General features: G+C 38.9%; 12 protein-coding genes across 12 annotated transcripts; 10 read left to right on the forward strand and 2 right to left on the reverse strand.

Moving 5' to 3' along the window:
- Window positions 1-419: 419 nt before the first annotated feature.
- On the forward strand, window positions 420-6,917 carry B0P05DRAFT_598794 (uncharacterized protein). The gene is made up of 9 exons (XM_051583184.1): window positions 420-496; window positions 553-604; window positions 655-724; window positions 770-960; window positions 1,039-1,659; window positions 1,707-4,048; window positions 4,100-6,020; window positions 6,069-6,139; window positions 6,185-6,917. The coding sequence occupies exons 1-9, from the start codon at window positions 462-464 to the stop codon at window positions 6,894-6,896; spliced, it is 6,015 nt and encodes a 2,004-aa protein (XP_051432190.1). The 5' UTR covers window positions 420-461; the 3' UTR covers window positions 6,897-6,917.
- A 1,534-nt stretch (window positions 6,918-8,451) lies between these two features.
- B0P05DRAFT_589700 (zinc-finger domain-containing protein) lies at window positions 8,452-9,041 on the forward strand (the record flags this gene model as incomplete). Its single annotated transcript, XM_051582752.1, has 4 exons — window positions 8,452-8,673; window positions 8,737-8,818; window positions 8,881-8,952; window positions 9,001-9,041. 4 exons carry the CDS (start codon window positions 8,452-8,454, stop codon window positions 9,039-9,041), a joined length of 417 nt encoding a protein of 138 aa, XP_051432191.1.
- Window positions 9,042-9,160: 119 nt separating this feature from the next.
- B0P05DRAFT_205421 (uncharacterized protein) lies at window positions 9,161-11,755 on the forward strand. Its single transcript, XM_051573218.1, has 3 exons — window positions 9,161-9,613; window positions 9,662-11,516; window positions 11,582-11,755. The coding sequence occupies exons 1-3, from the start codon at window positions 9,201-9,203 to the stop codon at window positions 11,681-11,683; spliced, it is 2,370 nt and encodes a 789-aa protein (XP_051432192.1). The 5' UTR covers window positions 9,161-9,200; the 3' UTR covers window positions 11,684-11,755.
- Window positions 11,756-11,797: 42 nt separating this feature from the next.
- B0P05DRAFT_552900 (chaperonin 10-like protein) lies at window positions 11,798-13,098 on the forward strand. The gene is made up of 2 exons (XM_051579518.1): window positions 11,798-12,641; window positions 12,689-13,098. Exons 1-2 carry the CDS (start codon window positions 11,876-11,878, stop codon window positions 12,970-12,972), a joined length of 1,050 nt encoding a protein of 349 aa, XP_051432193.1. The 5' UTR covers window positions 11,798-11,875; the 3' UTR covers window positions 12,973-13,098.
- Window positions 13,099-13,138: 40 nt separating this feature from the next.
- B0P05DRAFT_589703 (NADP-dependent oxidoreductase domain-containing protein) lies at window positions 13,139-14,230 on the forward strand (the record flags this gene model as incomplete). The annotated part of the gene is made up of 2 exons (XM_051582753.1): window positions 13,139-13,663; window positions 13,715-14,230. 2 exons carry the CDS (start codon window positions 13,139-13,141, stop codon window positions 14,228-14,230), a joined length of 1,041 nt encoding a protein of 346 aa, XP_051432194.1.
- Window positions 14,231-14,550: 320 nt separating this feature from the next.
- B0P05DRAFT_552905 (hsp60-like protein) lies at window positions 14,551-16,360 on the forward strand (the record flags this gene model as incomplete). The annotated part of the gene is made up of 1 exon (XM_051579519.1): window positions 14,551-16,360. The coding sequence occupies exon 1, from the start codon at window positions 14,624-14,626 to the stop codon at window positions 16,358-16,360; it is 1,737 nt and encodes a 578-aa protein (XP_051432195.1). The 5' UTR covers window positions 14,551-14,623.
- Window positions 16,361-17,033: 673 nt separating this feature from the next.
- B0P05DRAFT_495817 (Gti1/Pac2 family-domain-containing protein) lies at window positions 17,034-19,091 on the forward strand. Its single transcript, XM_051575380.1, has 2 exons — window positions 17,034-17,299; window positions 17,345-19,091. Exons 1-2 carry the CDS (start codon window positions 17,128-17,130, stop codon window positions 18,943-18,945), a joined length of 1,773 nt encoding a protein of 590 aa, XP_051432196.1. The 5' UTR covers window positions 17,034-17,127; the 3' UTR covers window positions 18,946-19,091.
- Window positions 19,092-19,429: 338 nt separating this feature from the next.
- B0P05DRAFT_552912 (transcriptional activator of glycolytic enzymes-domain-containing protein) lies at window positions 19,430-20,414 on the reverse strand. The gene is made up of 2 exons (XM_051579520.1): window positions 20,317-20,414; window positions 19,430-20,267 (listed from the first exon to the last, which is right to left on the reverse strand). The coding sequence occupies exons 1-2, from the start codon at window positions 20,367-20,369 to the stop codon at window positions 19,490-19,492; spliced, it is 831 nt and encodes a 276-aa protein (XP_051432197.1). The 5' UTR covers window positions 20,370-20,414; the 3' UTR covers window positions 19,430-19,489.
- Window positions 20,415-20,436: 22 nt separating this feature from the next.
- B0P05DRAFT_205520 (major facilitator superfamily domain-containing protein) lies at window positions 20,437-22,075 on the forward strand. Its single transcript, XM_051573219.1, has 3 exons — window positions 20,437-20,843; window positions 20,888-21,523; window positions 21,568-22,075. The coding sequence occupies exons 1-3, from the start codon at window positions 20,763-20,765 to the stop codon at window positions 21,991-21,993; spliced, it is 1,143 nt and encodes a 380-aa protein (XP_051432198.1). The 5' UTR covers window positions 20,437-20,762; the 3' UTR covers window positions 21,994-22,075.
- Window positions 22,076-22,328: 253 nt separating this feature from the next.
- On the forward strand, window positions 22,329-23,232 carry B0P05DRAFT_205582 (14-3-3 family protein epsilon). Its single transcript, XM_051573220.1, has 2 exons — window positions 22,329-22,441; window positions 22,523-23,232. Exons 1-2 carry the CDS (start codon window positions 22,412-22,414, stop codon window positions 23,147-23,149), a joined length of 657 nt encoding a protein of 218 aa, XP_051432199.1. The 5' UTR covers window positions 22,329-22,411; the 3' UTR covers window positions 23,150-23,232.
- An 83-nt stretch (window positions 23,233-23,315) lies between these two features.
- Window positions 23,316-24,303, reverse strand: B0P05DRAFT_580784 (uncharacterized protein; the record flags this gene model as incomplete). The annotated part of the gene is made up of 3 exons (XM_051582044.1): window positions 23,316-23,806; window positions 24,023-24,131; window positions 24,178-24,303. 3 exons carry the CDS (start codon window positions 24,301-24,303, stop codon window positions 23,316-23,318), a joined length of 726 nt encoding a protein of 241 aa, XP_051432200.1.
- A 593-nt stretch (window positions 24,304-24,896) lies between these two features.
- Window positions 24,897-27,928, forward strand: B0P05DRAFT_552922 (uncharacterized protein). Its single transcript, XM_051579521.1, has 5 exons — window positions 24,897-25,056; window positions 25,103-25,734; window positions 25,777-25,846; window positions 25,899-26,245; window positions 26,338-27,928. The coding sequence occupies exons 1-5, from the start codon at window positions 25,047-25,049 to the stop codon at window positions 27,844-27,846; spliced, it is 2,568 nt and encodes an 855-aa protein (XP_051432201.1). The 5' UTR covers window positions 24,897-25,046; the 3' UTR covers window positions 27,847-27,928.
- Window positions 27,929-27,953: the final 25 nt, after the last annotated feature.

Raw genomic sequence — 27,953 nt, forward strand, 5'->3', positions numbered from 1 at the left:
GAATCTGAAAAAGACTACGTGAAAAATTTTTAACAAGAGAAAGGGGGAGGAAAAAAAAATTAAGATAGACTGTGACGCGTTTACTGACTTTTGATTGGCTCAAAGAATGTTGCGTAGTCTACTCTCTCTTCCCCCTCTCTCTCTTTAGCTTAAAACAACAATAATACGATAGCATCTGAATCCTTTTTTTTTTGTTTCTTTTTTTGTTTTGTTTTAACAAGCTTTTTTATTAGTATAAAAATATAAGTTTATTTTCTTGAACTACCAAGTTCAAAGTTAAACATTGAGATCTATGATGAGATACAAGAAAAAGGAGCATAGAAATTGTTTTAGCGCAGTACAGAAATGGTTTTGGTGACGCGCGAATAAATTCATTCCGTTCTTTATTCTTTTTTTTTTTTTTTTTTTGTTATTTTTTTCTATTTTTTCCTTTTTACTTGTAATCAAGTCTCTTATAAGTCATGCAAAAAGAGGCTCCTAAAAAGGCTTTCAACTTATAAGTATTCTAGTGTGTATCATACGCGTATATTGACATTCTATCTTTCTTAATACAAGTCATGAACGTTTTGTACTTGAAGTGGATCCGAGTCAACGTTTTATCAAGGTAATATAATCGTGCGCACCAGACAGAGCCATAATAGATATTCTGGATAGGGTCTAGCAGAACTTACGATTCAACCTTTAAATAAACTGACCAACTTACGAGTGAACTGTCGACAATGCAGTAAGCATCACTCGACTTATCATCGCACCTATTAACACTGTATAGAAATAACCCAAGTCCTGTTAAATGATACACCTGTAGAATATGACTATGTAGATGCTGTATCTGATCTTACTTTGGGATCCAACACCACCATTGCACATCATCAAGTCTATAAAAGTCGATATTTAAATGCTTTACGAGATGCCAATGAAGGTGAATTAAATATCAAATTACCAGCAAACTGTATTCAACAGGCAAGTATCGACAACAATCTCTCTCTGTATATATATATATATGTGTGTGTGTGTGTGTGGTTGATAACCATCCCATAGTTACCTGATAAACCAGCAGCAGAATCAACAGAACCCAATTATGAGCCTATTGTGATTCAAATTCAATATACCCTTGAAGATCCACGCAATGGTGTTGTGTTTGTTCAAAAAGACAATGAGACTGCACCTTATCGACACAATCATGTCTATACAGTCCATCAACCGTTACCAGGGGCAACTCGTTCATGGTTACCATGCATTGACAAAATATCAGAAAGATGTACGTGGGATATGGAATTCATTGTGCCTCGAAAGGAAGATCATTCAGTGCCTGAATACGATGGAGAAGGTGCATTTGATGAAGTAGAAGGCATGATGGTTGTATGCAGTGGTGATGTCGTTGAACAAGTCATTCATCCAACAGACGCATCCAAGAAGATTGTACACTATAGTCTATCCGTACCTACACCAGCTCCCTTTATTGGGTTTGCTATTGGCCCATTTGAGATGATTAAACTATCACCCTCTCAACTACAGGAAGAAGTCATGACAGCAGCTGATTTAGACGAAAGTCAACAACAGAGTCTGATGGCTGAAATCAATATGATGTCAAATATTTATGCATTTGCACTACCAGGACTTGAAGAAGAACTGAGTGTGACTTGTAGTTTCTTGATGCATGTAAGTTCAATCCAAGGGAAATATATGCAGTCAATAATACAGGATAGGCGATGCATTTTTATACTCAAGAATATGGTTCCTATCCATTCTCAGACTATAAGCTTGTGTTTGTAGAAGATGCTTGGTCAGATACTACTTCATGTGCTTCTTTGGCTATCTGTAGTTCTCGCTTGTTACATCCATCTGATGTGATTGATCAGATCTATAGTACAAGACGTGAATTAAGTCAGGCACTTGCCAGACAATGGTTTGGTATCTACATTGTTCAGAAATCATGGCCTGATACTTGGCTTGTGCGTGGTTTAGCCAATCTCATGGGTTCCTTGTTTGTCAAGCGACATTTGGGTAACAATGAATACCGTCTAAGACTAAAGAAAGACATGGAACTGTGCTGTATGTTGGACATCAATCGCCCTCCTCTCTATAACCCAGCATTGCCTTATCCTTTGGACCCTGAGGACCTGGATTTCATTGAACTCAAAGCTCCCTTGGTGATTTACATGCTGGACAAAAGAATGTGTAAAGGTGGTGGCACACTAGGCTTGTCTCGTGTGCTACCCAAAGTGCTTGTGTCTGCCATGAGTGGTGAATTGGCACAGAATGCGATTAGTACACATTACTTTTTACGTCTTTGTAGAAAAGTCAGTGGGTTTGATACCAAAGTGTTTGCTGAACAATGGATCTATCGCAGTGGTTGTCCCAAGTTCTTTTTCAGTTTTCATTTTAACCGTAAAAAGATGGTAGTCGAAATCTTTATGCGACAAGAAAATACTAATACACAACTACTGGCCAGTCAAGATCACTTGTCTATCGGGGACAATGTTACTGCCAACTATTATGAACTCATGTCGCCCATCTTTACTGGCAATCTCACGGTCCGCATTCATGAAGCCGATGGTACGCCTTATGAACACATCCTTGATATTCAATCGATGGAAAACAAGTTTGAGGTTCAGTTCAATACAAAGTATAAGCGTATTCGTCGAAACACCAAGCGTTTCTTGGCCAAACAAGCTGCTGCTGCTGCTGCTGTAGCAGAAGAAGAACAAGAAAACGAAGAAGGGGATGGGACAACAGTGCTTGGTATTATTCCCAGTTTAGGTCTTGGTATGCCTGTGTTTGAAGATCCCAAACAAAAAGGAGAATGGCATGTGGTCGAATGGGGTCAAGATGAAGAAGATACAAGTGGTGCTGCTAGTGCCATGTTTGATTGGATTCGATTGGATGCCGAATTTGAATGGCTCTGCATTTGTGATTTCAAACAACCTGATTATATGTGGGCTGCTCAATTGACCAAAGATCGGGATGTCGTTGCTCAGCATGAAGCTATTGACGCTCTTAAACATATGCCTTCCAGTCCAACATCGACCAGTTTGTTGCGTGCTGTATTGGATCCAAAGTGCTTCTACAAGATTCGCATGGAAGCGGCGTATGGTCTAGCAGCCTGTGCTCGTCCTTCCCTGAACTGGGTAGGCTTACATCAACTCAACAAGATGTTTCAAAAGCGCTTTTGTTTCCCTGTCAGTAGTCTTACGCAACGCGCTATGGATCAGGATGATTTACCTTTAACCAATTCGATTCCAAAGCCTAACAATTTCTCCAACCTGTCCGACTATTTCCTTCAAAAGGCGTCTGTGGTTGCCTTTTCACAGATACGGGATGATCACGGTTTAACGCCTGTCCGTATCCGTCAATTCTTATTAGACTTACTCAAGTACAATGATAACATTGGCAATGAGTTCTCTGACTGCTACTATGTGGCTACCTTAATTTCTTCTTTAGGTGATGCGTTAATACCCTCGTCAGATAAACCTGATGCATTACATTACGATAGTCCTGAAGGCCAACAAGTCACTGCGGCAGCCAAGGCAGAGATTGAACGTTTCCGTACACTGGACTATGTGATCCCCACCTACCACAATACAGTCACCGTCACTTGCTTACGCACGATGACCAAACTGATGCTGAAGGGACTCATGCCTGTGAATCTATCGATGTTTATGCAGTATACACGCTATGGTAATTATCTCGATGTTCGATTGGCTGCTTTAGACAGCTTGCTTATTCTCTGCGGTCTTTCGGATGCTGTGTTGAATCGGTATTTGTTGAACATCATCAAGGAAGATCCTTGTGTCTATGTGTGTCATTATGTGGCTCGTGCCATGCTGGCATGGTTGGGTTTGGCTATTCGAGAGAATTCAAGTGTGGTCACAGTGCCTACACGGGCCATGGAAGACTTTTCTGAAGAAGATGGGCGTATTGTTGTGGATGATGATATTGGACCTCTCAAGAAGACACCTCAGCAAGAATTTCAAGCAAGCATTGAGAATTTACGAAAACGGTTTGAGAACAATACAGCATTTCAACAGAACTTGTGGGAGTTGTTGAAGTAAGTATCATCCTTGTTGTTTTTGGGCGAGAGCACTCATCGTTTCTATAGTTCGGCTGAAAATGCTAAATTGGATCACTGTATTCGTAAATATTTACTTCAGCTTTGTGAATACATGTTTAAGCCAATTGATGTTGGTCTCAAGGTAACCATTCGTGTGCCTACTTTACCTTCTACACAAGAAACAAAAGAGGAATCCTCGACACCTACAACAATTCGCCTTAATAAACCCAAACCAAAGGCTGAAGAGAAACCACACAAAAGTCATAAAAAGACAAACAGCGTTCAAATCAAAGCAACTCAAGATGTACCCGAGAGTTCATCTTCTGATTCTGAAAGTCAATTGATTGATATTGATATTGATGAGCCTGTGGTAGAACAACCTCTTCCACCTCCTCCTCCTTCTCCTCCTATTACTGTGAAACAACCCACTCTTCCTGCGAAGCAACATTCGCCTGAACCAGTGCCACCACCTCCCGTGTTGACTCTTTCTAAACCCAAGCATAAAAAGACAGAAAGTGGAGAGATATCTAAAAAGGACCGTCGTATTATCAGCAAGATCAAAGTGCGTCATGATAAATCACCTAAATCCACTTCTGTTTCTTCTACTAAAATACCCAAGACTGTAAATAATTCAACTGAAGACGCTCGCTTGAACGAGTCTCCTACCAAGCCAAGTACATCCATCAAGCTAAACATGCCAAACAAAGTATCCAAACCTACTATACATATTCCTCCATCGACGCCTGTAGAGAAACCCAAGCCTAATAAGATTACTATCACTGCACCCTCTTCTTCACCTGCTCCTGCACCATCCACTACTGTGACTCGTGTTATAGAAAAGCCTAAGCCAAAGCCTGTTGTTGCATCGCCCAGTACTGTGGAAACGCCTAAAACTGTATCACCTACTGCAGCGATCAATCCTAGCATGAATGAAGCCAACAAAAAGAAATGTGAGCGTGTGCTTAAAAAGCTATGTGCTCATCAAGCTTCTCAACCCTTTATTGATCCTGTGGATGCTGTTGGACTCAATATTCCTCAATACTATGAGATCATCAAACGGCCCATGCATTTGAGTGCCATTCGAAAGAACTTTCAAGAAGACAAATATGCCACTATTTGGGAATTGGAACGTGACATTCGACAAATTTTTTGGAACTGCTATAGCTTTAATGCGCATGAATCATGGGTAGCTAAACAATGCCAAGCATTAGAAGCCTTTCTTAATCAAGTCTGGGCTGCTGAATTTGCTCATCCCAATGCACTCAAGGGAGAAGATAAGCGTATTGCACAAAAAGTAGTGAACAAACTGACATTACATGATGCTGCTGCTTTGTTCAATGAGCCTGTTGATTTAGAGGCTTTGCAAGACTATGCCACAATTGTGAAACATCCCATGGATTTGCGAACCATTTGGGAACAATTGGAAAGTGATAAATACACTTCGCTCAAGGCATTAGATGCTGATATTCGACTTGTGTTCAAGAACTGCTTTACTTACAATGCACCAGGTACTTATGGTAATGATCAAGGCAAAAAGCTGGAAAAGTATTATCAAAACATTAGCCGTGAGATGCGTGCTCGTATTGCAAGTGCTGAGGCGCCTCCTCCACCACCACCACCTCCTCCTGCTGCTGCTGCTGCTGCTACTGCTGCTGCTGCTACTCCAGTGTCAACTACCAGTTCTACTCCTGCTGCTGCTCCTGCACCAAAACGTGCTCATTCATCTACAGCAAAGAAGATAGAAGAACAACCACCTAAAAAGGTCAAGTCAACACATACTAAAGTCGAGACTACCAAAGATTCTATGGAAGTTGATCCTGTGGTTGTCAAATCACCTGTAGTTACTAAGTCACCTTCATCGAGCATGGCTGAACCACCAGCTAAACTCCATCCTGTCTTACAATCCAAGATGAAGGCCTTACTTTCAAAGGTCATGAAAAAACCAGAAGCTCTTGGTTTCTTAGAACCTGTAAGTTTACTCTCTTTTTTTCTTTTGTAGATGTTCACCTTATTTTAGGTTGATCCTGTTGCCTTATGTGTTCCTCATTATCCTATGATCATCAAGAAACCTATGGATCTTGGTACCATGTAAGTCATTGAATAAAACGTTTTGATTTAACAAGGAGACAATAGGATGAAGAAACTTAACAGCGGACAATACAAAACTGTCAAAGAATTTGAAAGCGACATGCGATTGATCTTTACTAACTGTTATACGTTTAATGGATTTGATCACTTGCTATCACAGCATGCTAAAACTTTAGAAAACATTTTAAACAAAGAAGGCCCTGCCCTGAGACGTAAAGAAGAAGAATTAAAGAACGAAGCCATCACAAATACAACAGTTGTCCATACATCAAACGGCCATACGAAACCATCTCCAGCTGTGGCTACCACACCCTCTACACCACCCGTGGCTACTAGTCCATCCAGTGCCACTTCGCCCAACTTGGTAGAGCTTCGTAAATATAAGTCCGTTCTCGATCGTTTACGCCATCATCCTCACTATTTTGCATTTGGTGCACCTGTTGATGTCGAATTACTGCAGATTCCTACGTATCATGATATCATCAAAAAACCTATGGATTTCGGTACCATTCGTCGTAAACTCGACAAGGGCAAATACACACATCCTGATCAACTATTGAAGGATGCCAAACAAGTGTTTATCAATTGTTACATGTTTAATATGCCAGACGATGTTGTGACACAGATGGGTAAAGATCTACAGGCTGAATTCAATCGTCTTAGTTCTTCTCGAGGATTACGCACCATTCAGATTGATTTACCGACAGAAGTAGGAGGTCTTTATGCAACGAACATGGAGACAGATTCTACTCTGTAAACAGTAGAGGGATAGTCAACTAAAAAAAAAAAAAAAAAAAACTTGACTAATAAAACTTATTCAAATAAACGGTATCAGCGTTTATATTTACTTGTATCATCATCAAAATACACATTAAAGTAATACCAGAATTACAAAGATGTTTCTTAAATACGTTCGTGTAAGTGGGATGACTTCATTTGAACTAGGACTACTTTCTTACATTTTGGAATCTGATGTTCTAGTCAAATCAATTGGTTTTAACTTGTTGTAATTGATGACTTTATTGAAAGGGAATGTACACATGTTGGTTTCGAAAGGGTTGTAAACATTACGTAAAGAAAGAAAGGATAAGTTTATCTATCAAAAGTTTCTAATACTTCATTCTTGTTTGTTGCGTTTTTTATGAAGTATATATATACAGAGAATCAGTTTCATTTGGCGCAAAGTATCATTGATCTCATCAAGTCATGCAAAAAACCCCCCATGTCATTTGTAATAAACACACTTTTTGTATCAAAAAAGTATATGCACAAAGGTAACATAAAGTCTGCTTATATACACATGGAAGCTCCAACTACCTACAAACCATGTCTACTAACATACAGGGTACCTTTGGGGTTGATATGTACCAAAAAAAAAAAAAAAAAAAAAAAAAAAAAAAAAAAAAAAAAAAAAAAAAAAAAAAAAAAAAAAAAAAAAGCGACTTGTAAAATTTGAACAAAACATGCCTTTTGACCAAAAGGTACCACTCACGGAAAATGCTGATTTTGACAAGTATAAATACTCAAGATGTGTGTCAAAATCTCTGGTTTTTGGTGCGTGTACTTGCATGCTAACTGTACTATGGCAATGATGAGATATGGATGAAAACCCTCATAAACATTTTTATTGATTCTCTCAATATTTTAGCAGCAAAGTTGCTGTGTTCTCTGGATCAATAGACTCAGAAAGCAGCCATCCACAATTTTCCTTAATGCACTAAAGGCAAATAACTACGTCTTCAGGTTGTTCCAAGCAAAATTTCAATCTCGGGTGCTTTTTTTTGTAGTGCAATTTCGGTGCTCACGAAGAATCCGAGTTGGTTTTATTTTCAATTATCGATATCCAATCATTGTGTGTGAGTTTAATGCTTTAATGTTATGAGATTGCCGGCCTTTTTTGAGACCTTTGTTCCTTTAAGCACATCAACTTGTATCTTCTCTGAGTTTATGCATCTTGAATAAGCGTTGTATCTTTTAAAGAAATTGATAACGAGTACGTCCGCCTTTGACAACCATAACTACTTGGCATCAACATATAATTGGTTAATATCTGTCACTAGTTTACCTCTTTTTTGTTCTCTGCTCTTTCTCATTAATTAATGTAAATAACAATACAACTATTTACCTATTCTAGGATTTTATTTCTGTTCATTTGAATAAAGTGTATCACTGATCCTTCTTACCAAGAAAATTTAAGTCACAAAAGCCAACGTCATCTTTTTTTTTTTTGTCGGTAGCATCAGTTGGTGCTTAGAGTCGGCAGGCCTAATCTTTTTTTTTTTATTGCCCTTTTTTTTTCCTTACAATAAACTATGCTTCGACACTCATTACGCTTGAGACCTTCTACAGCACGTCAAACCAGTTTGAAGAGCTTTTCTGCTGCCTATTCAACTTCTCTTCGCCCTACTGAAAAGTCTGTTGCTCCTCAAGTCGAACAGTCAGCCAACCGTGCCACTACTTGGTCCGAGACTCAACGTCCCAAGTCTGAAGCTTTAGCTGGTCCTCGTTTCGAACAAACCGACCTTACTACTCAGGTAAACAAACAGAAAAGAGAGAGAGATAGAATATAGAATTTGATAACTTAAATTATACATTAGCCCAACCCTATGGCTGCTATTGACCTTATTGCTGAAGAACCCATTCGATTTGTTAATAAGCGCATTGCTCACTGTGATGGTGGTAAAGTGTTTAAAGATTGTCTAGTTTTTTTTTTTTTTTTTATTTATTCACGATATCATTAGGTGGTGGTGTTTTAGGTCATCCCAAGATTTATATCAACTTGGATAAGCCTGGACCTCATGCTTGTTCTTACTGTAAGTGATGATGATTGTAATAATTTATTGACTTTTCTTTCCTTATAGGTGGCATTCGTTTCCAAAAGCCTGAAGGCCATCATCATTAGAGAAAGAGAATGACAATCCTAACAATAATAATAAAAAAAAGAAAGAGCAATGTATAAAAGTCTTATTGGTTCAAAAATATAAATTAAATGAAATGCAATATTTCCTATTCCTCTTTCTTTTAATTATTATTATTTTACACTCTTTTGTTTCTGTAAATTATGGACGACTTGTTAGACCTCAACTGGTCAGCACCTTCCTCTTCCCCTAAGCCAACACCCCCTTCTTCCAAGCCAAAAGATGCATTTGCTGACTTGCTGTCAACTAATAAACCAGCAGAAGCACCCAAGCTTTCTTTATTAGAGCAACAAAAATGTCAACAAAATACGTCACCTTGGCTTACACCTATTCAAGCCAACACCAGTATACCTACTCAGACCAATATACCTAGTCAGGCCAACACGCCTGTTCGAGCGAATACACCTACTTCAAGAACTACTTTGAGTGCTGCTCCCTCTCCGTCACTTTCTACACTCGAAGTCAATAAAACAACTACTTCTTCTTTTGAAGACTTACTTGACCCTTTTGGTAATAAGAAACCAACTCAAGAAAAGAATACTTCTTTAAACCAAATGTAAGTAATACAAATATAAAAAAATGGCGTTGATTGACTTGTCTGTAGACGAACACAAGGCAGTTCTACACCTGTTTCTCAAAGTGACAACGATTGGGATTTTGATTTTCTGGACACAAAAGCAACCGTAAACACAAACATAGCGAATGACCCATTTGATATGGAGTCACTAGTTCAACAGACGACACATATTGTAGAAGAAGATGATAACCCATTAGGCATATTGGCCGAACCGCCTTCTACCAAAGCACCTTCAGACAAATCTACAAGCCCTGTTGTCACAAACACTAAACTCGATGATGATCAAGAAGATGAAATGATGGCACATTTGATTGATATGGGATTCAGTTTGCAGGAATCAAAATTTGCTATAGAAGCCACAGGTGGTCAGGATCTTCAGGCAGCTATTGATTTATTAGTTCAGAATTTGGAAACAGCAAAGCGCCAACAACCTACAAGGAGCAGTGCACAAAATACTTCTGTTCCGAACAAACAGGCTGAAGACAGACCACATAACCAAACTGAGAAAATCGTATCTCAGGCACAAGAATTAGGTGGATTTCTTTACAAGAATGCCACTTCTTATTTTAAGGCAGGACGTGAAAAAGTAACAAAGGTTGTAGTGGATTGGCAAGAACAACAACGAGCACAAAGATTACAGGAGCAAAAGCAAAATGCCAGACCTAAATGGATGACAGATAAAGACATAGACATGACAATGGATTCTCAAAAAGTGGAAAGATTTGCAGATGATGACGATGACGATGACGATCATGAAAGACAAAAGAGACAGCGTGAGAAAGCGGCTGCCGCTCATCGTATGCGTCAACAAGAAAAGGCTAGAAAAGAGACATTAATCTCAGAAGATACTTATGTTTCACCTTCTCGTCATCGTCGTCCCAATAGCGGAAGATCAACACCAAGCCAACAAAACCCTTCTCATGTGCCTTCAAAGCCTGCTCCATCACCTGTGAAACCTGCCCACCCTCCTGCTAAACCTGTCAACCATGTCCGTACACGACCCATCGTCAATGCTTCATCTGACATAATGACAAAGACAAACGAAGCAAGAGAACTCGGCAATGCCAAGTTCAAATTAGGTCAATTTGGTGACGCCGAAGCTGCTTACACTCGCGCTATTGATATGCTGCCCTCAGGACACGACCACCTTGTCTTACTATGCAACAATCGAGCTATGACACGCCTCAAGATTGGTGAGTACAAAAAATGTGTCGAAGATTGCGACACGGCCATTGATCTTGCCAAGCAAAGTGGTGATGGTAGCACAGAAGTAGAAGGTGTGGTGATTGTCTGGCGAGACCAAATCATCAAGTCTCTGTATCGTAAAGCAGAAGCATTAGAAAACATCGAAAAATATACAGACGCTTTAGGTGTGTATAATGAACTTGTCAAACTTGAAGGTACTGGTAATCCCAAGATTAATCATGGTATGGCTCGTTGTCGACAAGCTTTGAACACAAAGAAAGAGCCTATCAAGAAATCAACACCATCATCATTATTGCCATCATTACCACAACAACAACAACAACAACCAAAACAAGACTTGATGTCCATGTTTGATCCTAATATAAACCCACCTGATATGCCCATAGTATCTCAAGAAGAATTAAGCAAAAGTAAAGCAGTAACTGCTATGCGTGCCAAAGCTGCTGAACAAGAGGCAGAAGAAGCAGAGCGTCTAGAAAAGACAGATATGGTAAATGCCAAATTAGTTGCTTGGAAGGCTGGTAAAGAACAAAATCTACGTGCATTATTGGCTACATTGGACACATTGCTTTGGCCTGGTGCTCAATGGAAGGGAGCTCAAATGAGTGAACTTGTGAATCCCAAGAAATGCAAGGTGTGTTATATGAAGGCTATTGGCAAAGTACATCCTGACAAGGTAAAAAATAGAGTCTACACTGGGAAACTCCCCTTTTTTTTTTCTGTACTAATATATGCTGTTAGCTTCCATCTAATGTTACTGTTGAGCAAAGAATGATTGCCAGTGGTATCTTTGCTGCTTTGAATGAAGCATGGGATGCTTTCAAAACTCAAAATCAAATGTAAAATAAATTTATAGATCGATTTTTATTGCATGATAACCGTATCGCGATCGTCATAGAAGAAAAAAGTTCCCCATGTAAAAAAAAAAAAAAAAAAAAAAAAAAAAAAAAAAAAGTACTTTTCTGAAACTACACTATAAAAAGAGTCTCGATAAAAAAAACATGTATTTTTCTCTTTATTGATAATACTATTTAAATGTCTTCTAATAAGTTTATTGCTTGGGCTGGTGTTGCTAAAGGCAAATCTCTTGAAAAGAAAGAACTCGAATTAAGAAAATGGGATGAAGACTGTGTAGAAATCGATATCACTCACTGTGGCATCTGTGGAAGTGATATTCATACTTTGGATGAAGGAGATCAATGGGGCAAGACTGATTATCCTTGTGTTGTGGGCCATGAAATTACGGGCAATGTTACTCGCGTTGGCAAGAATGTATCGCATGTTAAAGTTGGTGATCGTGTAGGCATTGGTGCTCAATCTGGTAGCTGTCATCATTGCTCTCATTGTAATGAGGGTATGGAAAATCTATGCTATCAAGGCCATGTAGGTACTTACAATGGCAAATATTACAATGGCAGCAAATCATATGGTGGCTATGCTGACAAATGGCGAGGCGATCGTCGCTTTGTGTTCAAGATTCCTGATCATCTGTCCAATGAAATTGCTGCCACTTTCTTTTGCGCTGGCATCACGACTTATGCTCCCTTGAAGCGCAGTGGTGTCAATGAGAAATCGGTTGTTGGCATTATGGGCATTGGCGGTTTGGGTCATTATGGTGTTCTTTGGGCAAAGGCCATGGGTGCTAAAGTTATCGGCATGTCTTATAGCGATAAGAAGCGTGAAGTAGCTAAAGAACTTGGTTGTGATGAGTTTTTAGTTACTAGTAATGAAGAGGAGATGAAGAAATACAAAAAGCAGTTGACCCATATACTTTGTACTGGTTGTAGTCCTGATTTTAAGTGTAAGTCTTTTGTTTTGAAAACCAATAGTTTGCCAACACTTTTGTAGGGGCTGATTATCTTTCACTTCTTCATGGTAATGGCTATTTCCTTAATGTCAATTTCCCTGAATGGGAGTTTCCTTCTATCCCACCTGTTGTGTTGATCTTTAATCAATGCTTCATTCATGGATCAGCCATTGGTTCACCTGCTGAGATCGAAGATATGCTTAAGTTTGCTGAAGAAAAGCAAATCAAGCCTTGGATTCAAAAGTACCCGATGAAAGATGTTCAAAAGGCTGTAGACGACTTCAGAGCTGGTAAACCCAGATTTAGATTTGTCTTGGAGAACTGATAGCTTCTCGGGTCATTTTCGGTACCAGCAGAATTTTACTTGACATCAAGATGTTAGCAGAAATGTAATCATTCCAAATAAAGTCAATTTGTCAAATAACAAGGATATATAAAAGTATGATTTTAGGCAGTTCAATTTAGCTTTACTTTCTTGAGAGTTTTTATATATGTCTGCTACTACTACTACCACCAAAATGTACTATGTTCGCCTCGGAAACACTGGTTTAAAGGTTTCTCGTATCTGTCTTGGCTGTATGTCTTATGGTAACTCTAAATGGAGTCCTTGGGTCAAGGATGAAGCTGAAGCTGTTGCTGATATCAAGGAAGCCTACAACTTGGGCATCAACTTTTTCGATACTGCCAACACTTACTCCAACGGCGATAGTGAAAAAATTCTCGGTAAAGCCTTAAAGGAACTCAATGCCCCTCGAAGCCGTGTTGTTATTGCTACCAAGGTCTTTGGTCCTGTCTATGACGATACTGGTAAATCTGATCGTAGCACTCTTCAGACAGACCCTGATATGATTAATCGATTTGGTCTCTCTCGCAAGCATATCTTTGATGCTGTTGATGCTTCCTTGGAACGTCTTGGTGTAAACTATATTGATTTATACCAAATTCATCGTTTTGATCCTAACACGCCTATTGAAGAAACCATGGAAGCCTTGAATGACTTGGTGCGCTCCGGCAAGGTAAGGGATTTGACGGCACGATAAATTCAGTTGACCAATACACAACACTAGGTTCGTTACATTGGTGCTTCCTCTATGGCCACTTGGCAATTCGCTAAAATGAACCACGTCGCTGAAAAGAGAGGTTGGGCTCAATTCGTCTCCATGCAAAACTTGTACAACTTGCTCTACAGAGAAGAAGAAAGAGAGATGGCTCCTTACTGTTCTGACAGTGGTATTGCTTGGATCCCTTGGTCTCCTCTTGCTATGGGTCAACTCACAGGTAAAAAGAGAGAAACCACAAGAAGCGGCTCTCGTTTTGTTATGTCCATGTTCCCCACCACACAAGCTGAAAGCAACAATACTATCATTGACCGCGTTGAAGAACTTGCCAAAAAGTACAATGCTACCTGTGCTCAAATTGCTTTGGCATGGGAGTTCACCAAGCCTTATGTCAGCAGTCCTATTGTGGGTGTTAGCAAAATTGAACAACTTTACGACCTTGTTGGCTCTTTGGATATCAAGCTTACAGAAGAAGATGTCAAGTACTTGGAAGAACCTTACACTCCCAGAGGTTTGGTTTACTAAGCATCCTTTGTTCCTGCTTATTCATTGATTGGTCCATAGTAAGAGATTGTGGGAAAAATTCATTCCTACTGTTGTACATTTTCAACTTTGAATAAGCAATAAATAAATGAAAGAAAGGCTTTTGTTATAATAAAGAACTAAACAATTCATTCTTGTCAAATAGACATTACTGTATAGCTTATTGTTCTTGTTATATTAATAAAGGTATTCATTCATTCTCTCCCATCTAATTGCCCAAGCCACTTAAACATTCTAGGTCTTTCTACAATGTCCTCTTTCTTCCCCCCATCTTCTTTCAAACTCATTTTTTTTCTTCCGGGGCAAGAAATATTAAAGGCACATCCTGCATTTTTCTTTTTTTTCTCTTTCGTCTTTCTTTTTTTCTTTGAAACAATGAACCGCATGATTGCCTCCAAGACTCGTTCTTTGGCCAACTCTACTGGCGTTCTTCGTCGTCTTTACTCTACACACAAGGATATCAAGTTTGGTGTTGATGGTCGTGCTGGTCTCTTGCGCGGTGTTGACATCTTAGCCAAATCTGTTGCTGTCACTTTAGGTCCCAAGGGTCGTAACGTCTTAATTGAACAACCCTATGGTTCTCCCAAGATTACCAAGGATGGTGTTACTGTTGCTAAATCCATTGTTTTGGAAGACAAGTTTGAAAACTTGGGTGCTCGTCTTGTTCAAGACGTTGCCAACAAGACCAACGAACTTGCCGGTGATGGTACTACTACTGCTACTGTCTTGACCCGTGCTATCTTCTCTGAAGGTGTTAAGAACGTCGCTGCTGGTTGTAACCCCATGGATCTTCGTCGTGGTGCTCAAATGGCTGTTGATGCCGTTGTCGATTTCTTGAAGCAACACACCAAGATCATCACTACTCCACAAGAAATTGCTCAAGTAGCCACTATTTCTGCTAATGGTGACAAGCATGTAGGTGAGATGATTGCTCAAGCTATGGAGCGTGTTGGTAAGGAAGGTGTCATCACTGTCAAGGCTGGTAAGACCATTGACGACGAATTGGAAGTTACTGAGGGTATGCGTTTCGATCGTGGTTTCATCTCCCCTTACTTCATTACCGATACCAAGACTCAAAAGGTCGAATTCGAAAAGCCTTTGATCTTGTTGTCTGAAAAGAAGATTTCTTTGCTCAGCGATGTCATGCCTGCTCTTGAAGCTGCTGCTACTCAACGTCGTCCTCTCTTGATTGTTGCTGAAGATGTTGATGGTGAAGCTCTTGCTGCCTGTATTTTGAATAAGCTCCGTGGTCAACTTCAAGTTGCTGCTGTCAAGGCTCCTGGTTTTGGTGATAACCGTCGTAACATTTTAGGTGATATTGGTATCTTGACTCAATCTACCGTCTTCTCTGATGATGTTGATCTCAAGTTGGAAAGAGCTACCCCTGACTTATTCGGCACTTCTGGCTCTGTTACTATAACTAAGGAAGATACTATCATCATGAACGGTGCTGGTTCTAAGGATATCATCACTCAGCGCTGTGAGCAAATCCGTGGTGCCATGGCTGATTCTAGCACTTCTGAATACGAAAAAGAAAAGCTTCAAGAACGTCTTGCTAAGCTCTCTGGTGGTGTTGCTGTCATCAATGTCGGTGGTGCCTCTGAAGTCGAAGTTGGTGAAAAGAAGGATCGTTTCGATGACGCTCTCTGTGCTACCCGTGCTGCTGTTGAAGAAGGTATTGTTCCTGGTGGTGGTGTTGCTCTCTTGAAGGCTGCTAAATCTCTTGCCAACTTGAAGGGCGCCAACTTTGATCAACAACTTGGCATCAACATTATCCGCCAAGCCATTCAAAACCCTTGCCGTACCATTGTTGACAATGCTGGTGGTGAAGGTTCTGTGGTAAGTGGTAAGCTTCTTGAAGAACACCCTGAAAACATCAACTGGGGTTACGATGCTTCTACCAACGAATACTGTGATATGATTGAGCGTGGTATTATTGATCCTACCAAGGTTGTTCGCACCGCTTTGGTTGATGCTTCTGGTGTTGCATCTCTCTTGACTACCACTGAATGCATGATTACTGATGCTCCCACCAAGTCTACTAGTATGCCTGCCGGTATGCCAGGTATGGGAGGTATGGGCGGTATGGGTGGTATGGGTGGCATGATGTAAAATGCCATGACTATCCTTATTTTATACCTAATATACAACATGTACATTACATAATCAATAAAAAAAGTTTTCTTTAATTCTCAAGATTTTGTCGGGAGGGAAAGCATGGCGACACAATCAATGCGCATTATCATGTAAATTAGAAACTAGTTTGTGTAAGGTTCAAACTAGTTTGAGTAGTTGCAACACACGTGCATTAAGAAGATATAGCTGCTCAATGTAATATACGGGTCTGGATTGTATCACCTATAAAACTCTATCAAAAGCATTATCTGAGCGTCCAAAAAAAAAGATATAGAATGTCAATTGTGTTCATACAAAAAAAAACCCAGGAAATGTTTGTGTTACCCTACCGTCACAAAAATTCGTTTTATTTGAATAAAAGAGCTACAAGAATAAGAGAGCACAGTAGAATAAAAAAGAAAACAAACATTGCAATTATTCAACATCCGCCCAATGTGCTGTTTATTAATGAAATAAGTGTGGGAAGTAAATTATTTCTTTTAGTCATTGCTAATTTGTCTTGCTCAAAGAGCCTAAAAGAGGAGATAAATATACTACATTCATGTTACTACATACGAAAACGGCAAAATAATTTACCGTCTCTCATTTCAACTTTTTAGAAAGTGGGGACCATGTCACACTTTTTTTTTTTATTTTCCCTTCTTTTTCCGTTTTATCGTGCAGCTTTATTTTTCTTTCTTTCTTCTTTTACACTAGTTGCTACTGCTTCTTGTAACACTTTTTTGAGATAGCCCCCTGTTATTATGTTGGTTACGGAAACCTTCCATGGTTATATTGAAACAACACAAGATGTTTTATTAATTTTTGAAGGCTGTCGACGTGGATTGCTTCCAAGGATATGCAGACGTCTTCAGGAACGAGAAAGAAAAATGATTAGATCTGGTTCCATTTTTGTTTTTGATGAACGAGAATCAGGTAATTTTAATTATTCTCTGTTTCAATGTTATTTATTTTAAATAGGCATTAAGCGTTGGACAGATGGTAGAGTCTGGAGCCCATCACGTATATTGGGTAACTTTTTGATCTATAGAGAATTAGACAAAAAGGCAACAGGTGAAAAAAGAATGTCTAATAACAGCAACATCATGTCTTCTCCAGCCAGAAGAAGCTTCAGTCTTGATAATACCATCATTGACAGGAACAAAGAGCGTCAACTTATTGGCAGTCTGTCCGACTCTTATCGATTTAAAGAAGATGGGTTGATAAAGAAGACAATGTCTGTTATCGTGAATGGTGTTGCTCAACATTTAATTTCGTACTATGACCCGAATGAAGTCTTACAAGAAAAATTACGCTCTCCTTCTTCGGTTCCTGAATTAGCCAGTCTAGAGATTTCACCTGAGTTACTAGTTAAACAAAACTTTCGTATACCACCTCTTGTTGAACCTACCTTTGATCAACATGATCATCTTCCCCATCCTCACCATCAGCAACAATATCATCACCAACAGAATCAAGGTCCTCTTACTCCTCCTGATCCTACAGCCTCTTCTAGTTATAGCCGTGTAATGCATCCACTTCGCAGTATGTCTGTCGGCTCAATCCGTGGTCATGAACAAATGATCATGCGTAACGAGGGCATAATCTATCATCCATACCAACAACAACAGCAACAGCAGCAGAGAATAGCACCCCAATCTCCTTCGATTTCAAATCATTTCCAACATTCTCCCAGCTCAAATAACAATAGCAATAGCAACAATAATAATATACCTACTAATATTTATCACCATGATCACCATCCACAGCATAGTAACAGTAGTATGTTTCCTTCTTCAACAAGTACGATGCCATCTCCTTCTAGTTTGACCTCTTCTCCAAGTACACCTATGCTCTCTCCTGCTCGGTATCAACAGCAACAGCAACAGCAACATCAACGCCATTATTCTGCTTCTTCTATTTCCTCCACTTCACTTCCTCGATTTGATTCTCGTAATTACGCAGCAACTGATTCCTTTTTTGATCGCTCTTCATCCAACTCCATTAGCCAAGTTATATCTGGTCCTTCTGTTGATAATTACCAGTCACCACAACCATCAAACGAAAGATTTGCTTCACCCAATCTAGGTCAATTATTAAATCCTATTCACCCACTCAATAACAACAATAGCATTTCTACTCATATGAACACTGCTACCAGTAATGCTACCACTGTTGATACAACCAATGACCATACTACAACAAGCAGCAGTTCTCCTTCAACTCCCCCACCTACAAGTGATGCATTTTTACATGCTCATCAACAACATCCCTATGATTACAATACAGTTGTTAATCCTGCGCCTACTACTAGTTCTTTACGCAATTATTCGAGTCCACATCATCCAGAGAATAATGAGAATACCCAGCCAATACCTCATCCACACCACCGTCAACACAGCATGAGTGATATGGGCAATGAACATCAAGGTGATGGAGTGAATGAATACTACATGAATTATTATCAACGTACTTCACTACCAAATACGCAAATACATAATAGCTTTATGTTCCAGCAACAACAGCAACAGCAACAACAACGACAACAACAACATCATCATCCTTTTTCAACTGGTCAATAAGGCTTTTTTTCTTTCTTTTTTGTTTGCTTTCTTTTTTTATGCATACAATTATATATACATACAATTATATATACATACGCACACACTTTATATATATACATATTCATGTACTTGCATTTGTAAGATTAAAAAAAAGTATATGCGTTATTTCAGATGCTTCTAGATTGAATGGTTACTCAGAATATTTATAGCTGTTACACATACATAAACATGCATTTGTACACAGCTTACAACTCTTTTTTTCTATTAACTTTATCACCTTATGCATGCAACTTTATCTTCAGATTTTTCCTGGATCATTACTATTAGGCTTGTGGTCATGTATTATATTTCTTTGTTCATGAACAATGATGATACTTTGATAGATCATCAAATTGGTTTTATCAAATCAGTCTTTTGCTTTTTTCTCCTTTTTTTTTCAATGATGCAAAATGATGAACATCACAGTTCATTTCGTCACCATAAAGATGTATATATCGTTCAATTAACTATAAAAAAATGTTTGATTTGACCCTTTATTCGTGTTACCCTTGTATGACAATATTTATGCATTAAAAATTTTGCTAGGATTTTTTGATAAAAAATCAATTGTTTTTTTGTTTGATATTCGATTTGATTCTGCTATATTGACTGCATCTTCCATAGGGATATCTCTCTCTTTGGCATAAGATTTAATGGCTTGAATGACTCTACTTCTTCGTCTGTAGAAGGTCCTGTCTCCATCATTCCAGCCCTTATGGTGTATATTCAAATATTCAATGGCAGGTTTCCCATCTAAACCGATTGTCCATTCCTTGTATAGATCACGAAGTGAACGAACAGTGCGACTTAATTTGTATCGCACAGGATGGCGGTCCAATGTTGGAAGAGGACGAACGAAGTTTGGAACAGGTGAACGAACTGGGCTGGTATTTCTTTCGGAACAAATGGTTGTGGTGACTAGATCAGAAGGGGTATTAGTAGTAGGAATAGGAGCTTGAGTAACGGGAACAACTGGGTCAGTAGGAGTGCTCATGTTTGGGGCATTCGGGTTTGGAATATTTGAGTTTGAAATAAGCTGAGTAGGAGCTGGAGCATGAGAGCCTTCTGGCCAACCAATATTTAACTGAAGTGGATTTCTGCCAGGTCCATTAATACTAACTTGAAGTGAAGCTCCTTGAGGAGCCATACTGTCTAGCTTAGTATTTATCTCTTTCAACTGAGCAAACAGCTCTCGAAAAGACTCTTCTTGCCTTCGAGCCATCTCTGTTAGTCGTCGCTCTACTCCAGGTATAAGACGACGCAATAGCTCATTATCTAGTTCCTGCTGTGCTTCTGTGCTTCTAGTTTTATTGTTTACAAACACTTGTTGTATACGGTTTATGTACGTACCGTGTAGACCTTTCATGTGCAGATTGGCCATCTGTGTTGTTAAGATGAGACATAACGTTGTTGAGAAAAGAAACGCATATCCAGGAGATATGACTGGGATCCAATTTATTAGTGAGATCGTTTCCCCCCTTTATTCCCCTATTTTTCCTTTGATTCTTTTTATTTTTTTTTCTCTCTTTTTTAAAAAGTAAAATGCTGATACATGTCAATAATGAACCAGTTACACGGTCCAGTGCGAATGAAGACAGATACTACGTTGGCCTAAAACTATTAAGTGTTTTTAGTATGGGCTGTATTGGTTCAGGCCAAATGTTTTTGCCTATTTTTTATAGAAAAGTCCTAGGACTTGGTACTGATAAAATTGGTTTTATATTCTCTATCAGTAGGTAAAAACGCATTGAATAATCTATTGACTGTATAAAGCGCCCCTTGTATCATTGACTGCTATGCCTTACTGGACTTGGCTTGTCGATAAAACAGGCGAATACAAAAAAGTCATGATCCAAAATATGTTGATTGCCTTAGGGGTATGTTTAACTATCAAAAACATGGTAGCTAACAGCACTACTAGTGTATTTTATCGATTGCGTTTGTTCCTTTTGCTTCAGACAAGGAATGGATACATATTGTACTGACTTCAATGGGTTGCTTTGGTTATGCTTTCTTTGGGTATCCAGTGATTGCAGTGCTTGTTGATGCTGTGATTTTGAGAGTATTGGCAGACAGAAAAGATTTGTATGGACGACAAAAGATAGGCGTACCCATTGGGTTTGCTTCTTCTGTTTTCCTGACTGGGTTTTTGACAGAAAAGCTAGACTCACTTTATGCTCTCTTCATTGTATTTGGATTTTCCTGTATTTCATTTATAGTGACAGTGATATTCACTAACTTTGATCCACCCAAGTATAGTATGGCAAAATACGGTACTACTTCTCTATCGCCTCAAGAACAAATAGTCATTGAGGACCAAGATGATGACATTAGTGTAACAAAAGCAAAAGAAGGATCTATGTGGCACTTGTTGCAGACACCAGAATCTGTTCAGTTCTTTACGTTTGTTGTCATGCTTGGTTCTGTGATTGCTGCTATTCAAGCATTTCTATATCTGTTTTTTGAAAACGATTTAAAAGGAACTTCTTCCATGTTGGGTTTGTTTGGACCATTAGGAAGTAGTACCGAAGTTATTTGTTTTTTCTATTCAAAACAAGTAAGTGTGTGTGTGTTTATGATACTGTGTCTTATGTTTTTTAGATTTTGTTACGTTTAGGTTCTCGTCGTATGCTTATTGTCGCCCAATGTATCACTGTCTATCGTTGCTTGACTTATTTTGTCGCTACCGAATTGACTTTTGGTGCATGGTTGACTACTACTACACAATTACTCCATGGTATCGGTTTTTCGATGGCTTGGAGTGCAGGTGCTTTACAAGCAGATCTGTATGCCCCTCCTCATTTAAAAAGCAGCGCGCAAGGCTTACTTAATATGGCTTTTAATGGAGTGAGTGGCCTGAATGTGTTAGTATGTGGTTATATATATGAAACATATGGTAGCAGGTCTATGTGGGCTTTTGTTTCTACCATGGGTATGTTTAGTCTATTTTTGTATCAATCAGTTTATTTGCGTAGTACGCTATTCTCTTGGATATCAGAATTTATCAAGAGAAAATTCATTGTGTAGTTTTTTTTTTCAGGCGCCGTTTCCTTTCTAAACGCATGATTTATTGTTTGGTGCAAAATAAAAAAAAAATAGCTTCCCCTTATTTCTTTACTTTTGTTTGCACACCCTCGCCCCTTTTTTTCTTTTTCTTTTTCTTTTTCTTTTTCTTTTGTCTATTTTCTCTCTCTCTCTCTCTCTCTCTCTCTTAACCATGTCTATTGTAAGTATATCCTATTCTTTTATACAAGTTTTATTTAATGTTTGTTTTAGAACCGTGAAGATCAAGTAAAGTAGTTTTCGTATATATATATATATATATTCAAATATCTAAACATGTATAGGTTTATATGGCAAAGATTGCCGAACAAGCGGAACGTTATGATGGTAATGTATCACTTTAGAAAAAAACAATATTCTGATATATGCTTCTCTTAAAGAAATGGTTTCTTGTATGAAAGACGTTGCCAAGGTAAAAAAAAAAAAAAAAAAAAAAAAAAAAAAAAAAAAAAAACAAGTTTTTTTTATGTGTTTATCTCACTCGTTCATATAGTTGGATGTTGACTTGACTGTCGAAGAACGTAACTTGCTTTCTGTTGCATACAAGAATGTGATTGGAGCACGTCGCGCATCCTGGCGTATTGTTTCATCTATTGAGCAAAAAGAAGAAGTCAAAGGCCATGAAGCCCAAGTTACAAAAATCAAAGAATACCGAAACAAGATTGAACAGGAACTCTACGATGTCTGTAGTGACATTCTTAGCTTATTGTCTGACCATTTGATTCCCTCCGCACAAGATGGGGAAGCCAAGGTGTTTTATTACAAGATGAAGGGTGACTATCATCGTTATGTTGCTGAATACGCTACAGGTGAAGCACGCAAAGATGCTGCTACAGCTGCTCATGAAGCCTATAAGTCAGCTACAGACGTTGCCCAGGTCGAATTGGCCACAACACACCCTATTCGTCTCGGTCTTGCTCTAAATTTCTCTGTCTTTTATTATGAGATTCTAAACTCACCCGATCGTGCTTGTCACTTGGCAAAACAAGCCTTTGATGATGCTATTGCTGAATTGGACACTCTAAGTGAAGAATCTTACAAGGACTCGACCCTTATTATGCAGTTATTAAGAGACAATCTGACTTTATGGACTTCAGATCTTCAAGAAGGTAATGTATAAGAAAGAAAGAGATTATGATGTATTGTATCTTACAATACTCTTACAGGAGAAGCTGATAAGGGCGAAGAAACAAAGCCAGCAGCCGAATAAGGTTTATTCTCAATAAAAAAAGCACTTGTTTGTTTATTATTGTCTTTAAAAAAAGTATATATTAAAGTGATACATGCTATAAATCTTTGACTGCCTTTATATCATTGTCTACCAAGTCAAGGTCTTGTCTCAAAACCCAGTCTTTATAGATCCATACCATATCATCCCAACTGAATTCTTCTAAACCTGCCTGTTCCTTTTCAGGATTGCCTGCAGCCATCCAATGAACAAACTGGTCAGCATGACCACCGTGTTTTTCTGTTTCTCTTAAGCAAGCCTGAAGAGCTTTGAGGTCTCTTTCAAATCTAGCTTTGACAAAATCGATACTCTTGTTCCAACGACTTGTAGTAAAGATATGTATCGCACGATGCATAGAGAGGTTGGCTAAATGATACCGCATGTCTTTTTCAGTTGGATTTCTTGCTGCAGAAAGCATAAATACAGTGGCCATACCAGACCATACGCCATAATCTAACTTGCGTTCTCTTTGATACTGCATATAAGCCTCTATGGCTTCTGTATATCTTCCAATCAAAGGGTAAAACTTGCCTCTAAGCAAAAAAAGACCTGTATCTTGTGTATGCTATACTGGCTATGAGACACGCAGAATGGTACGTAGATGACTTACTGATTTGTTGTTGAGCAATTCCTCTAATACATCAAGTCTGTTTAATTTAGCAGCACAGTGTATAGCAATCTCTGACATTTCTTTTGTGCCCGAGACTTTGCATTCTTTATTCGTTTGAGCAACCCGTATGAATCCGAGTGCAGAAGTCAAAGCACGATCATACCGCTTATAAAAGTAATCGTGTTCAATAGCATTTCTGACTTGATTGGGACCATGTTGCTCTAACATGAGTTGATCGATCGTCTTGTCATGATTGTGAAACCACTATAGAGAAATAAATATCAAGCAAGTCTCATTCTGATTTCCTTACACCATCCGTCTCTACTTTGGCATCGTAATCAACTTGAGAAATGTTGATCTTTTCTTTTTCTTTTGTTACAAAGTCTTCGTCATCAAAGTCGAAACCTAATAAACCGTCTGCCTCAATGTCTGACATGCTTGAAAATTTTTATGATAAAAAAAGAAAAATCAAGTTTTGTTAGTCTATTTTTTTTTTTATCATTTAATCATGATACTCCAGAGTCTTGAAGCAATAAAACACATTAGACTCAAATACACTCATTGTGCACCATAATTAGAAAAGCAGAGCATGTCTTTTGGCCTTTTATCAGAATTCGTACAATAAGCGGGCTAGTTTCTTTTTTCTGTACTTTTAGACGATTTAGATATGTTGCTTGTTAAAAAAGGTGCAATTACAAACATTACAGCAAAAAGGGATTCTTCATGTATCTATTTTTGCTTGCAGGAAATATACTTGTGCATTTTTGAAATTCCACTTTCAGGTACACCTTGGTATCTTTTCATAATGATGAGTTAGTATCTTCGTACTACATTCTGGCCATGTCTCCTCTCAAACTGATCCATACGTTGAATAGGCAGCATACAATTAGTTTGAAAAAAGAAAGGGAGCACGTAGACTACAGCGAGTATACCCAGAGTGTTTGACAAACTAAAAATAATGTGCACCATTAAAACCCCGTAGAGATAAAAAGATCAAGTCTTTTTCTCTTTTCTTCTTTTCTTCTTTTTGCTAACTTTCTTATGCATACATACATTTAATTCCTTTAATACTAGAAAACTGCTTTATACATTTGATAATATTCATATATATATATATATCCCACTTAATTCCCCTCCCCTCTTCCTTCTTTATTGTTGCTTAATATCGCGTCACAAATAATGACTTTAGGTACTCTTGTCATAAACTATAAGTTTAACTGAACTTTGTCATCTAGATGAACACTATATTTGTCAAAGAGCTGCCAACGCCATCATCTCCGAGATCGGGCCTTACCGTGTTTCAACTGACGCTTTACAGGCTATTAACCAATTTCTCGATGAATTTATAGTCTTGTTATTAACATCTTCATTATCGCTCGACCTTTCACAAATCAAATCTGTCGTATTTAATTTGCTACCTTCTACATTGGGAAAAAACGCTATTGTAGAAGCTGAGCTAGAAGTAAAGACATTTACGGAAACCGAGTCAATTGATTATGAACTGTATGAGCGTATGCGGAATTTCAGTGGAAGTGAATTTCCATTAAGTGAAGCATTGCCCTTGTTGAGAGAGAAATGCTTTGAATACTGTACTTTAGCAGACAAGGAGGATCAGCTTTATTTGCAGAATTCTATTCGTCAGAAAAGAAATGAACTGGACATGAATGTGATCATTTCACCTATTGTAGCTATTTATGTCACAACAGTCATGGAGCATATTGCAGAATATTTATTGACGGCAGTGGCAATGTCAGCAGAACATGAAGATACAGACTATGTGCGTGTCAAGGAAGTGTTTCTTGCTTTAGTAGATGATGTCCAGCTAGGCAATGTGTTTGGACGTATGGATCTAAAAGACAAAATGGGGGTAAATGCAACTATATAATGATGTTATATTCATAGTTGATAGAAACGAGCAGGATTCTTGAATAAATTACCTCAGCAAAACAGAAAGAGTGTTCCAGTTGATCAACAGAATCGCAAGTATTATTTGCTGTCTTATTCTTTTGTTATTAATTACCTGTTACACAGCTGAAACTGGTTCATTTTTGGACATCACATTTGACGACCTTGATTTGGACTACCTTGAACAAAATCCCCGCAAGAGCACCATGTCAGTTCAGTCCAGAGTGCCTGAACAATCACGACCTCAGTCGATTATATCTAATTACACAAACAACAATAGAAAGTCCACTTTTCACTTGTTTAAAAATAACCGTAACTCGTTCAGTACGGATGTGCTACCACGTGCTTCTTCGCCCGACCCAAGCACTGTGTATGACCCAGATACGCCCATGAATCTAAACTTTGAAGATTTGATAAAATCAGGTGGAACTGTCAAAGTATCATTGACACCAAACCGCTTAAGATCCATTGAGGTCAAGGACCAGACCAAAGAGGAAGACACCCCCTGACCTGGGAACGTAGGTCTATCTCTTCTCCTCGATTATCAGCAGCTAACATCACAAAGCCCACATCTCCTTTGTCACGTCAAAATAGCTCAAGTGTCCAAAAGAAGCATGAGGAGATGGAAGTTCCCAAAGTGAATACTCGTCCTCAAACACCTTCTTCACTTGGCAGAAGTACATTTACAGTGAATGAAGCCAACCGATTTGAAAGTCCTCGTGAAGCACCTAAACCGCCCATGGCTGCAGATCCTACGGTTCCTGCCACCATCCCCTTAGCAGCTCCTATGACAAGACATGATTCTATCAAGGCCAAGGTTACAGCGCCTTTGCCTAAGCTGCCTTCTACACCAGAAGCCATGGATACCAAACCAAGCAGCATTTCTTCTGTCCAAAGCAATGGATCCATTGTGTCAGATACTTCTTCAGCACCCAGTAGCACCACTTTGGCTACAACAGCTTCAGTCAAGAGCACCATCTCTTCTCTAGAGCAGCCACCTTTGCCTAAACCCTCCAAAAATGCTACTCCTATCAACACAAACGGAATGGTCATTCGCCGTAGTAGTGTAAGTAGTAGAAAGAGTCGAGAAAACTTGCGCAAATTGAAAGAAGAAGGTGAAAAGCAACAAGCCTTGATAGATGAACCTTTGCCTACACCACCTACAGATATTCCTCTCTCTCCTGTTCCTCCTTCTAAAAAGGAACGAGAAGAAGTGGTTGAAGAAGAAAAGCAAGTGTTGTCAGAGGAACCTCAACCCATACCAGAAGATGCCAAAGAAAGCAAAACACAAGGGCCACCTGATACTGTTATGTCTCGTATAAAAGAGAGCGATACACTTGAACGTCCTTCGAGTATGGTAGCCAAGCGTGCATCTATGGTTGGCAACAGTCGTCGTCGTTCTTTGCATGAAAGCTACGCTGCCGAAAAGCACCAAGACATTTTAGTACGTCAACGTATGCCTGCGGTCGGCTCAGTCAGTGTCTCTGTCAAACAATGGGATGACATCCTTAAGCCTGGGGAACAACAACCAGATCTAATGCCACCTGGTTCTCATCGTCGCTCAGTACTTAGACAATTGCGCCAACAGCAATTGAAAGAACAACAAGAGATGTTGGAACAACAAGGTCAACTTCCTCCACCTCCTTTGAATTCTCTTTACCATAACCCCAATGCTTCCAACAGCAACACTATTTTAGACAAAGTACTCAAGTTTGAACGTGCTTCCTCGCTGGACGATGTGGCACATCAACGCGTCTCTCATATGCCTCGTCGAGAACGCTTTTTGTATTTGCAGCAGGACCCTTCTGCTATTGAAAGAAAATCAGGTGTGTTTACCAGCAGTGGACCCAAAGCAAGAAACTCTGTACTCTTGTCCCGTCCAAAAGGGGTAGATCAAGGTATCCAAACAGATCCTATTGATGATAAAGCCAAACAGAAACGTAAGCAAAAAGAAGATAACGATGATGAAGACGAGCATGGACTTATTGATGGTGACGAAGAATGGTTTCTTCAAGATGATGAATGGGACGAACAAGAAGAAACAGCCATTGTAGAATGGTTATTAGGCGAGTAAATACATGTTGTAATAAAGGCTTTCAAAGCTTTGTTTCTCAAATTAATTGGCCAATCAAATCTCAATACATCATTTGTTTTATACATGTTCTCTTTATCTTTTTTTTA

Source organism: Gilbertella persicaria (assembly GCF_025201335.1).
Source record: "Gilbertella persicaria strain CBS 190.32 chromosome Unknown B0P05scaffold_37, whole genome shotgun sequence".
Lineage (NCBI taxonomy): Eukaryota > Fungi > Mucoromycota > Mucoromycetes > Mucorales > Choanephoraceae > Gilbertella > Gilbertella persicaria.